The 13,245-nt window shown below is 36.4% G+C and overlaps 1 protein-coding gene across 1 annotated transcript; it reads left to right on the top strand.

Moving 5' to 3' along the window:
* The first annotated feature begins 1,481 nt into the window (after window positions 1-1,481).
* Window positions 1,482-13,201, top strand: CFAP96 (cilia and flagella associated protein 96). The gene is made up of 7 exons (XM_061474141.1): window positions 1,482-1,613; window positions 2,676-2,895; window positions 5,694-5,831; window positions 5,920-5,995; window positions 7,606-7,785; window positions 9,772-9,944; window positions 11,602-13,201. The coding sequence occupies exons 1-7, from the start codon at window positions 1,517-1,519 to the stop codon at window positions 11,648-11,650; spliced, it is 933 nt and encodes a 310-aa protein (XP_061330125.1). The 5' UTR covers window positions 1,482-1,516; the 3' UTR covers window positions 11,651-13,201.
* The last annotated feature ends 44 nt before the right edge of the window (window positions 13,202-13,245 follow it).

Here is a 13,245-nt window from a genome sequence, read left to right as displayed (position 1 = left end):
TGTTTTACCTCAGATTTGTCCATACTCTTACTTCCTGTACTATTATTAGACACTGATGACCATTGCTAGAGATAACCCACAAGATGAAGGAGGTGGCTGCTCAGCGTGTTTTATTACTAGCTCTTAATGCCATTAGTGCATTTTACACTGTGTGAACCTCCACACGTTCAAAAAAAACCCCCAAACCAGCTTCAAACTTCTTAAAACTTCTGCATGCTGTCTGTCCATCCTGTGTGCTGAGCAGAAGCAAAATGTGACTAGCTCTTCTGTCATACACAGTGTCCCAGCATGCTGTTTTTGTAATAAAATATATGCGATTGTTATATGTATTTCCACTGCTGTGCTGTTGCTGCTTTTCTACTCTGCACCTACCCACTGGATACAGCTGATGTGTGATATTAGTCTCTCAGAGTTTGCTGCTGCCCAACCTACTTTCATTCCTGGCATATCTTGCCTTTGTCTCCATCATTAATACCAACATGGTCTTTAATCTGTATTCCACCCTAATGTCTTAATTTAATTGCTCTCATTTGAGCTGTATGGACATGGGTACTTCAGCTATTTGGTTGCATATCCTTGATTTCTTTTTTTTTTTTTTTTCTTCTTATATCTCATCAATTTCAAGAAATAGCTTTTCTCACTTGTTAACCAATTTCTTCTACCTTAATTTCCATTCCTGGTGAACTTACTGTATGTTGTTACCTTCCTCCTCAAGGCAGTTCTTCCTCTCGCTAATTCTGATTTCTGTATCTCTACTAGTCCACTCTGGGAATCAGATCCCTGGTAGTCCTGTTGCTAAACCTGCTCTCTAGTCAAGCCCTTGGCCTCCTTACAAGTGTTGACTAGGCATTTTCCGTAGCTCTGTCAGTATCCAATGATGGTGATGGAAAAAATGTTTACTGTAAATTGTTTATGCTAACACCAAGAAGAAATTGAGTCCATGCTCACGTCTTGGATTAGTTAGAGGGCTTCCAAAATTCCACTTTTATGTTTTACCTCAGATTTGTCCATAGTCTGACCTCCTATATTGTTATTAGAAAGTGACTGATGACCATTGCTAGAGATAACCCACAAGATGAAGGAGGTGGCTGCTCAGCATGTTTGTTAGGAGCTGTTAATGCCACCAGAACCTCTCATCTTAGTACTCTGAAGATGCCTGTTACAAATTTTGACCGAAACTATGTGAATTCATTAAGAGAGGCGCCAGTTGTATTAGAAATGCATTTGATTTTTATCTCGCTGTTCATGTTTTGAATTTGTTTAACAAAGGCTATATAATGGTGTCTCAATCCCACATAGTCCATTTTATCTGTAAGTACCAAGGTTGTCAATCATATTGTAGATTATTTTCTTCAAGTTACTTTTATTACTAATATTTTTAACCAAAACTTCTTGCATTTTACTTAAATGAACTTCCTGTTACAGGTGTGGACTGCTTATAAGCTTTTGCCATAGGAGAGATAAACAAGGCTACTTCAAGCTTTTTAGTGTAGTGCACTGTCACACAGATCCAGCCATGCCTGCAGAAGGGAAAAGTGACCTGGAGAGGATTGGCCTCTTCAGTGAAATGAGCTATATTACCATTGGAGATAAATATGTATCACATTATATGCGTAAGTACATTTAGTTTTAATCCCTATTTAGTGATAGGGACCACCTCTAGTATCCACCTACGTTCAGAATCACTATTTTCTAATGTTTTGTTGTGGGTTTTTTTGGTTAGAGGGAACTGCTTTTTCATGCATATTCTTTGTTCAGGTATGTATTATTTAAGGGAATCTTGGAATGAATTTATTGTAGAAAGGAAAAATCCAGTAAAACTGAAAACTGTGTATGCATAATAGATTGATGAAATCTTTTAGTGTGTACATTTCTTTTTAATGTTAATTACCTGCAAGTTACCAGTATTTTCTTACTTTTGTGAAAAACAGTAGTGTTTTTTGTCTACTCTTTCAGCAAGTTTTCTGTTATGGCAAAAATAATGACAATTACATTGTCATTGTTTTTATATTAGTGCTACAGTCTGTTATGTTCTGATCTGATTCATGTGTGAGATTCCCCATCCTGTTTTTTTTAAAGAATAGTCTCCTTTTCTTACAGTTTAATGGGAATAGTCATTGAGAAAGGTAATTTTTGTAATTAGTAAGGTTACAGAGGTTAACCCTCAGTAGCTGCTTGGAAGTGATAATGCAAGATAATGCTGGCTTCTCAATACTGACATTTCTGCTGTGGTGATGTGTCAGTGATGAACACATTCACCAGAACTCTGGCTGATACACTTCTGCACTGAGCTGCTGGGTATCCAAAACCCAGCTGGAGGCACTTAAACTGTTCTGACTGGTCTGTAATCCATGGGAGAGGCAGATGCTCCTCTGAACTATTACTGTCAGTACATAAATAAGCATCATCTCTAGCTGTGATCTGTAGTCTGCCTTAACCAGTCTCTCTCCGTTGCCTGTAAAGCAAATGCAGGGGTTAGAAAACTAGAATTGGGTGCTGTGAACACCTTCTCATGGCATTGTGTTTCAGACACAACCATTTACATGAATGGTATACAAGTTAGATGCTCTGTAGTACATTCTTGGAGCCACCCAGATCCAGACCTTAGTTTTTTAAAGTAGGCTAAGAGAAGCACTAACATCGAACGGTTATTTACAGTGCTTGCTTTTTTAAAGGCCCTTTTAATGAAGCTTCGAGCAAGAACAAACAGATGTTACCTGGGGGGTCCAAAACAATGTCAGCTCTTCAGGCAGGTTATTTTGATCCTGAGTTTGTGAGAGTTTTCAGTGGTGAAGCCTACACAGACCCTGTCCAGCTAAGAAGACGCTATAGATTGGCAGAATCAAAGAAAAATTTGGGCAAAGCTTTTCTTCCCAGTAATGGAGACAAATGGCCGTAAGTGTGAAAATGTTTTAAATCAACCCTTTCTCTTTTCTGTACACTAAAGATGGGTTTCACAGATTTCTTGTAAAACCTGTAATGAGAGTACAATATTCTTGGTTTTTTTACAATGTAGTGTTAGTACTGAGGAAATAATTGTGAGCAGCACCATAGGGACGGCTGAACACCAGTAGAAATCAGGACCTGGTGCTTGCTCTTAACTACTGTTTTTTGCTATAAACAGTTTTTTTATCCTTTAGCATTTCAATGAAACTGAAGATGGGAAAAGGGTGGGATAATTAACAAATAAATATTTCATTTTAATTTAGGAGGAAGTCTATTGGAATTTGTCAGATACAATATCTTCCTCCTCCCATTTCTAAGCCTCCCAAAATATTATAATATATATAATATAAAATATTATTTTATAATATTACATAAACAGTAGGAGAAGGGGCCATTATCCAGGTGCAACCTTTTTCTCTCAGCAAACCCTCATCCGTTATCTTTTTGCTGGAAAAAATCATCCTACAGGATGATCAGAAGATGTTACAGAGTTAAGGAATATATGCAGAATATTAAAATAAATGCATCTTTGCTATTGCCACAACAACACAATTGATATCATATAACTATTATTATTCACATGTAAAAACTAGGTAGAACCTGATTACTCCTCTATAACTATACAATCTTGTTTTGTTCTTGTTGCTGCAAGGGGAGACAGGAAGATTCAGTCTGTGTACAGGGTCTTGTTCTTACAGTCTTACGGTTATATTTAGCCATATCTTTCTGCAGCTTTGCTTTTGGAAAGTTTTGTGGGTAATGTCTTGTCTATTTTGTGTGTTTATATATATATTAGGATGCAAGGGTTAGGTATGTTTCATTGTATGTTACAGGAACATCTTAGCTTTTAATAGGAGTGTAAGACATGGTGTGTAGGCTTTCTATTGGATATTCATGTGCTATTTCTGATGGCACAGACATTGTGTGAGCCCCATGTGTAAAACTTCCTTTTAACTATAACTTGATTTTATAGCAACCAAATTTGTTATAAGGATTTAACTGTTAGAAACACCTAGGCACTGATTTCAAATCTATGTCAGTCAGTGAGAATCCTCTTGTTCACTACCTTCTGGATTCTGAGTCCACCAGTGGGAGTCTGGCTTACAAAGACCTGCTAATGTGCTCTCTCCCATGTAGTGCCTCCACAAATGCATTTGTTAGCTGTGTATGTAGTAGCTCATACTCTTATTCTTGTAAGACTTTTGACTTCTTCTAGACACGAACTTTAGGACAGGTTCTTTGTCTTTATCTGATCCTAAATCTGTGCTGGCAGAGTAGTACAAAGCAGGGAAAGTGGTTTGATTGCCTTTTAATATAATCCCAAAGCGGTTATGGAGGATGATGATATGTTTCTTGCATCCAAAACTGACTCTCATTGTAAGTAAGGAACTAGTGTAGAGCTCTGATGCTGTTCATGGAGTTGCTATTCTTAGCTGCCTGAATGACAAACAGCTCTTAGGAATCTTTCTTTTACCTTGGAGCCACATTTATTGTTGCTGAAATGGGAAAGGTTGCAAAGATGTCATATTCTGAAGATGTGACTGAAACCTGGGCCTTTCTTTTCTTTGTATGTCTGTTCTGTCTTATTTTGTTACTGGCATATAAAAACCCTACACACAGAAGCGACATTTAAAGACTATCAAATAAAGCACTTAAGAGCTAGGAAACATCAAGATAAAAGTTGTCTGTGCATTGTCAGTTTGCCCTTCTTTTCTATATATGGGTTTATGAAGTCCCTAAGGAAAAGAGGGTGATGAGTAGGCAGGTTTGTGTTTAGTGCAAAGATGACAAATGTCATCTTGGCATCCTAATCCTGTCAGTATTCATTAATGGCCCTTTTAGAAAGGAACTCATTGAGACACTTTACTGTCTCCCCACAATAATTACAGACAAAACAGATTCCCTTGGCTATCTGGAGTAGTTGACAGATTTCATACAGTAGCCCCTGTTTATTTTTTTTCTGTTTTGGATTTTGGGGGCTTGAGAACAGAGGGTTGTTTGGGGTATTTTTGGACCAGTGTAGGTGCATCTTAGTGGACCAAATTTCCATTCAGCTATCTCATTACTTTGTCCTTTTCTCCTTTAGCAGCTGTATGATCATGTACTTTGAGAGCATTTTATACACTTACCAGCAAATACTGATTTTCAAGTTGGTCTTTAAAAGTCTTTATGAATTCCTGTGACTTTGTAGGCAGAGGTATTTATCCTAAATGAGCTGTGCCTCCTTGTACTTTCCTTCTGTGACAACAAAGAAAGTTAACTAGTCCTAACATCTCCCAGAAGAAGAACCTTTCAGACAGGTACCCCATGTTACCTGTCACTCCATAATCATACCAACACTATCTTACTGCTCTCTGTAAACTTGTGGTGAAGGCAGTCCTCTTATCATCGAGCACCACATCTGTTTAAACTATTCCGCTGGGTCTTGGTGAATCTGTCTCTACCAGTGTTACTTCACTTTGTTGGTGCAAAATTAAATCTGCTTCTATTAAGCATATTTATATTATGAAGATACCTTAAAACTTCATCTCTGCTGCCATCTTGTTTCTTTTTTTATCTGTAACACTGTGCATGGAATTGCTGTACTAGTAGATCCATAGACAGTGGCTCTGATCTGGTTTTATATGTAACTCTTGCCATGTGTATACTGTTTGGGTTTTCTCCTTCCTGTTGTTTTAGCACACTATATCTATAAAGCCTGAACTATTTACAAACCTGTAATTAATGTGTTCATTTGCTATTTTTAGGTGTGGGCTTGGCAGCTATTATGGAACCATAGGAGGTTCATATCTGTACTTCAGTCCACAAGTAAGAGAAAAAGTAAGATACGTTCCTCCTGGAAAGAATTTTTATACTAATCCAGGAAAGAAAGGAACTGGATACGGGTAACTTCACAATATTGCTTCTTGCGGACTGCTTTATTGAATATTTCTTGAGTTTTTAATACCTAAGTAATTAATTTTATTTTTACAGTTATGCAAACCTGACCATAGGTGAACAATATGAGCATTTACCTGAGGAGTATGATTTAGCAAGAATAATTGCAGAGGTAAAAATACTTCTCTCTATTATTTATTAGTGTTACGATTATTTCTTACAATTTACATGAACTTTTTGTTCCTTTTGGTATTTCCTTTGTCTTGAAATTACTGATGTTTACTTACAAAGTGCAGGAAGGAAAACAAATTAATGGCCATTCTGTATAAAAAAGATGTAGGTATTATTTATTTATGATGCTTTCTTTGAGACATCTGGCAGTATCATAGAATCATAGAACCATAGAATAGTTAGGGTTGGAAAGGACCTTAAGATCATATAGTTCCAACCCCCCTGCCATGGGCAGGGACACCTCCCACTAAACCGTGTCATCCAAGGCTCTGTCCAACCTGGCCTTGAACACCACCAGGGATGGAGCATTCACAGCTTCCCTGGGCAACCCATTCCAGTGCCTCACCACACTCATAGTAAAGTGTATTCAGTATCCTTATATTCAGTCTAAACTTTCCCTGTTTCAGTTTTAACCTGTTACCCCTTGTCCTATCGCTACAGGCCCTAATGAATAGTCCCTCCCCAGCATCCCTATAGGCCCCCTTCAGATACTGGAAGGGCTGCTATGAGGTCTCCACGCAGCCTTCTCTTCTCCAGAATGAATAGCCCCAACTTTCTCAGCCTGTCTTCATATGCTGTATCCCATGCAAGTTCAGCCATTCAGGATTTGACCTCAAGTTTCTATATGAAGACCTTAAGCTACAATGTGATAATGCCAATATCATGCCAATAGAAGGAACAATAAATGTCTGTGGTGTTGTCAGAAGAATGGGACCTCATTATCCTAGATGCTATAGCAAAAATAACTGTTGCTTTTTCCTTATAAGTTCATAAATCTAAGAAAACTCATAAATTTGCTTGCACTGATTTTATTTATCCTGTATATTTTAGTCATGCATATGTAGTGAAAAACGGTAGCAGAAGGATATTTTTTGGCCTAGGGTAAGAACAAGGTTAGAAGAAACATTTCAGCTACCTGAAGTTGAGACAAATTCAGAGTTAAAACTAAGTATCCAGTGCAGAAAATGAGAATAAAAAATAGAGAGGTGGGATTGTTTCCACTGGATAGGAAACAAGGAATTTGCTCTGAGATACTAGTATGCATTACCACGTGATACTCTCTCACTGATGGTATGTTTTATGCATGTCCTTTAATTGTTCATATTGTTTTAACCTATTTTATTTTAAAATGAAATCTGGGAAGAATAGTTGACATCTCCTGTGGTACAAAGACCGATTCCTAGAGCAGTTGAGCTCAGTAAGATGCTCAGAATCTGGGAAACATAGTGGCCAGGTGTGAGCAGCTGGGATGCACACAGGCAGAATTTTCAGGCACGTATTCAGTTCTGTTAGACACATCTTAAATGCACAGTGCTTTTTCTGACATTTTTCTACCATACTTTCATACTGATGGTTGTGCTTCCTAGTTAGTGAATCTGTGTTCCATTATGCATGGTGGGTATATAAAATACATTGAGCATCGAGCAAGGGCAAAGAAAGTTAAAGTGAACATTCTCCAAGACTAAGTTTAAATGCTTTCCATTTTTTCTCTTAGAATAGCATACAGTAAAAATCATGAGGCGTGTTTCTTTCAAAGTATTTGTTTTACAGAAAGCGCAAGAGCAACATAAACAGTTGTTTAAAGGAGGGCCTTTCAGGTTAAATCTATATCCCCAGGAGTATTTTGACAAGAATCCCTATTTTACTGACAAACCTTTGCCACCTGAGAAGAAATCACCTTCAGAGAAGCGAGTTGCACTACCTTTCATACCAAGTTCTCCTCCTAAAAAGGTTAGTTTGTGTTACGGCTACTGGAGATGAAAGATACATATTCAGACATTTCCTGTTAAAAGTTCTTCTTATAGTATGTAAGATAGAAATAAATGTTTGGTTTTGCTATTCGTTTCTTATGTTTTCTTACAAAATGTATTATTCCATTTACATTGTTTTCAGTTTACAAACCCATAAAATCCTGTTTGACCCAACAGCTGCTAACCAGTTTCAAGTAACCTAAAAAGTGTTTCTCTCCACAATCTGCGTAGTGCTGTTAACACAGTTAATTGACTGCATACAGAAAGATACAAACAGCAGGTTATGCAGTAAATGACAGTAAGATAGGTAACTATAGCAAAATTAAATGCTTTCCTATTTCGGACCTTGTCAGGTCCAGTCACATACCATTTTTGAACCTGCTAATTGCTCTCAGCCTGTATAGACAAACATCTAACAGATAATTCTAGTCATTGGAATGGATAGCTGGAGGGAGGAGAAAGACTCAGGTTAATCCCTCTGCTCAGAGAAAGGCTGCAGAATAAACTCAGAAGTTATCTGTTGCTTGTCCATCAGCAGACAAAATTGGAATCTGCTTGAAAATTTGCCAACTCTTCAGTAGCTAGGAGAAAAGGAAGAAAAGGATGGGAATAAATATACATGGAAGGGCTTAGAGGGCATAAGAAATAAAGCCTGGAGTTAGTATGAAGGATATGTAGGAATATAGTTTATTAGTTCCAGTTGCTTAGTGTCATTATTTCTTAAAATCTAAATGGATATTTTTCCATGCCATAAAGCATTCCATCCTGATACATTTTTTTGAGATGAGATACTAAATTTATGCCATTCATTTTACACTAAACCTTAATTTCACTTTGAAATGGGTTTAAGATGCATAAATCTCTCTCCCTCTTAAATGACTCCAGAAACGTACTACAGTAACACCCCTTAATCTGTCACTTTTCAGCTCTTCATTTTGGAGTTGCACAGTCAGTTGGTTAATGCTGTGCTCTTCTAAGCACCATTTTCCTATTATTATGTCCTTCATTCGTGACGTATCTGACTAACTTCAGTTCATCTGAGGAAGATGATGATAGCAAGGAAAATATAATTATTCAGAAAAAGACAGCAGAAATGCTTATACACAAGTGATTGTGTTGCATGACTGGCTTATAGATAAGGCAGCTGAGATCTTTCAGAAGGGAAATCTGCACAGAAAAGTTAGCTGCTAGAAAGGCAGCCTCTCATTTAGCTAACAGTGCTGGCAATCCTGATCCAGGCTCCCCATCCTTAACACCATATATGTTTTCCCCATATATTTAAATAATGGGTACTTCCCAAGCTACTACATACCCTCCCTCTCTGTGATATAAATTCTTGCAGGAAAAATGGCTTTATTGTTGATTGAATTGCTTACTGCTGCACCTGTCAGGAATGCAGCCTCAGCAGACTGGGGGGTTTAGCTGCACTAGGGGATTACAAAAAATTAATCAGGTCTCTGCAGATATTTTTTAACTAATAGTTGCCACTCTTGCAGTACTAGTGGACTGCCAGTGCTGTACTTAATCCTTTATGTCAGAAAGCATGTTGATAATAATATTTAAGCCCTCCTGTACCTAACATTCCCTACACTAGTACTTGATGGGAAGGTGTACTCGTAAACTGATAGTGACATAGAAATTCCTATTATTTTGCCACAACATAGCTCATTTTAGTGAGTTATGTTTTTACTTTTTCTGTGACATCTTTAAGATCCTTTCCTCAAAATCTAGGCTTAAGAAAGAACATTTAAAACTAAGAATTCATTAAAATAATGACTAAAGTTTTCCTTAAAGTTTCCATCAAAAATTAAAGGACTATTTGGTTTTGTTTTGTATATAATATGATGCAGTCTGCTAGTCAGTATTCTTACTTGCTTTTGCATGAAAAATATTTTCATTAACTCAATTATATTGTAGATTGGCACTTCAAAAAGTTGATTGGTTGGTTGGTTGTGTTTTTTTTCAGGCAGGGGGCATGAAAGGAGGCACTTTTGACCCTTACCCAAGCCATTCTGCTGAGCCTTATGTAGTTAAAGACACTAAGGGTGTCACATCTGCTAGAGAACAACAGTTTTTTCATCCTCCTCCTGGACCAAAAAGCAGACCTGTTACAAGCATAATTACTTTAAATGTCCAAAGGTAAGCACCTTTGAGTTCATGTTTCATGTGTGCTGCCTACCATAAGTCATTAGCACAGCTGTTTATTACAGTCTAAAATAATTGAATAAATGAAGGAACAAATTACTAACAGAAGGATAAGAAATGCATAAGGAGCTTGACTTTCCAAATTTATTCCTACTCTCTTCTAGAATTCAGGTTACTTTATAAGGCTATACCTACCATAGAGACTTTCAGAATCATGCTATATAGATGTAATTGAAATTTTTTGTTATTTTCTGACTTGATAAATGTAAAAAGACCAGGAATGTTCCTGTCAAAAACAAAATCGGGTTTTGTTTTCCCTTTGAGCAACCTGGTCTAGTGGAAGGTGTCCTTTCCCATGGCAGGGGGTTGGAACTAGATGATCTTTGAGGTCCCTTCCAGCCTAAAACCATTTTGTGAGTCTGTGGTTCTGTTTCTGGAACAAAATTAGCTCCCTCTGCTGGCAAATACAATACTAGATAATCTAAACCTGTGAAGCTTTTCCGAATTGGATTCGTAACTACAAACATGTCACTGCGCAGTGTTAGAAGAGATCTACAGAACACAGTGTATGTGTATAGGTAAAGAAGCACATAATTCTTTATTTTTTATATTACTAAACTATAATCCATATATGAAACAAATTTATTTTCTAGTTTTGGCTCTGTTGTAATTCAAACAGAAAATCGAGGCTGTGTTCTCTAGTTAGAGAAATCATTCTCAAATGAAGACTTCTAAGGTTGCAAGTAGACCAGTTAAGCATATTATTTTGCATACTCCACGAGTAACATGAATTAATTTAGAAATGATTAAAATTTGAAAAACTTTCTTAGAGGAATCTGCTTCACATTTGTAATTTCTCTTTTACATATATGTGAAGTCTAAGAAATAAACCTCATTTTTTCACCTATTGCTGTTCCATTTACTTTATTTCACCACATCTTGGCATTTGTGTAATCACTTTTTAAGCTGTAGGGATAGTTCTGATGTTTTCATTTACACTGACAAGACAGAACCAGAACTACGTATTACTCCACGATGCTTTTCATTACGAATGGAAATTAAGAAAGAACTGAAAGTAAATTCTTGGTACACCAAAAAGTGTAGTAACTGCCAACACTGATATAAGAAAGTATAACCTTCCAGGTAGGCACTGGTATTTTTCAGCTAGTACAAGGGAAAAAGAATGGTATATTGCTCTGAATATCCTTCTTATCATTGTAATTGTGTTACTGGTTTATGAACAGAATAAAAATTCATGTTGCCAAATTAAATGTTTTTATTTGGAAAAAAACCCTTAACTGTATGTGAAGTAGGTTTCAAAATGAAAAGGGTGGAACTGATTGTGAAGTGTCATTATGTGCTCACAGATCCAGTTATAATGGACTCATTAAGAATACTTGTAAAGAGAAAAATGTCACATATCTATCAGCAATTCCACAGAGAAATTATTTCTGAAAGGTATTTCAGATTCTCCACTACTATTTCCTTCCTAAGAAAATGTTTAGTATGTATTTGTTTGGTTCATTATTCAAGTCATTAAATATAATCACAGGACTGGGCATACCCCAGGTGTGAATTTTTACGAAAACTCTTGTAATTTGTACAGTGATATTCTACTAAAATCTAATAACTCTCTTCATTTATGTTTCAGATCATTAAATGCAAATAACTACAAGACTGCACAGCTGACATTTTTTTAGGTGCAAGAGATGAAATGCAGGGTACACATTTTTATACTCTGAACTGTTATCAAAGCTATAATAAAATGTGGAAAGTGGGATTCAGGTACATTGGGCAATCCAGTCTGTTTAATCATTGGCAGTGTCATTTTTTGTTTCTAAATATAAAGCTATTATTATTTAAGACAATTTATTAAGTTCAAGGCTGTATTTTTATATATATTTTCATCTTATCGCTTAACTGGACTTTTGAAAGATACTTTCAGAAAATATACTTTCTAATTAGTAATTTGGGTTGCAAACTGAATATATATTGTAGTAGAAGAAGGTGCATATATTTTAAAGTGTGTATCAGTTTATGTCTTAAGCAAGTTAGTCACACGTGGCCCACAGTGAAACTAAGGTAATTAATTCCCTTCAGTCGAATTGCAACTTGTACTTTATGTACATTATAATTTTGAGTAAGAACTGTCTTAAAAATGTATAATTGTGATTTTTGATGACCTTCTCAAAATGACCAGTATCGAGAATGTTCAGAACCAGGCCACAAGCAGGCTATTCATGACAGGAAGGTCATCTCTGTTTACCGGCGTCTGTTTCCTCACAACCATAACTGCTGCAACATTTTCCAAGAGAAGCTTAGTTTCACTTTGCATATGTGGAAGGTTCCTAACAAATCTCATCTGTCTTTCAAACTAGCTTCTTCTCAGATAGAATTGTAATCCTAAATGTACACCTTACCTCTGTCTTAATCATTTTAATTGGGTTTTTATATGTAGTCCAAGAAATTTATTCATATAAATCAAAGCTGATTTATTACAAAATTAAAAAAACCCTCAGCATTTATTTATCCCAATTATTACATGAAGACAATTTTTATATATTTTATATTAATTTTTATAAGAGATGTATCATACCACTGTAGAATATCTGTAGAATATCCATAGAATATCCATGAAATGGTATCCTGACTGCTGCTCACAGGATAATAGTTTTTTAAAGAAATTCCAGACTGGATCTCACATTTCCTGGCATCAATGAAAATAAAAACAAAGCCAAGAATTGTTGGTCACGTCTTCAAGCATGTGTTGAAGCATAAAACCCCTCACCTTGAAATCAACAGGATCCAAAAATATTTTAAAATATTAGTTACTGGGGAATTTTTTCTCTATCCAAAATGTTTTCTCTATCCAAAGACCTGTAACAGAATTTCTTCTTTCCTCGTTTGTACCTTGTATTAGACAACAATACTGGTGCTGATGTCAGGTACCTTAGTGTCCTCTTTGTACAGAGTATCAGGAGCATTTGCCATGTTGTTCACTTGTGAAGTCTGCAGACACAGCATTCCTAGGCAGACTGAACCATACTGTACTTCCTCCTAGCTGCTGTTATGATGTAGCACAGCTGATGAAGACCGCCCTGAAGTTCTTCATGTCTGTCTCTTTTCTTTTTGCAGTTGTTCCTCATCTCTTCTATATTTCAATAATCTTTTAATTCACTTACAAGACTGCAATACTGAAAACTGATTAAAACGTATGACAATTAATGAAATCAGTCCAGCTTGTTTGAGAAGGTGTTAGTGTATGTGGACTGGCCTTGTGTGCTTATCATGGGAG

This window comes from Pezoporus flaviventris, unplaced genomic scaffold (genome assembly GCF_033815535.1).
Source record: "Pezoporus flaviventris isolate CSIRO_AGI_PZ_B2104156 unplaced genomic scaffold, CSIRO_AGI_Pfla_v1 ptg000002l, whole genome shotgun sequence".
NCBI lineage: Eukaryota > Metazoa > Chordata > Aves > Psittaciformes > Psittacidae > Pezoporus > Pezoporus flaviventris.
The sequence above is the reverse complement of the archived record's forward strand: the minus strand, read 5'-3'. Positions and strand labels throughout refer to the sequence as shown.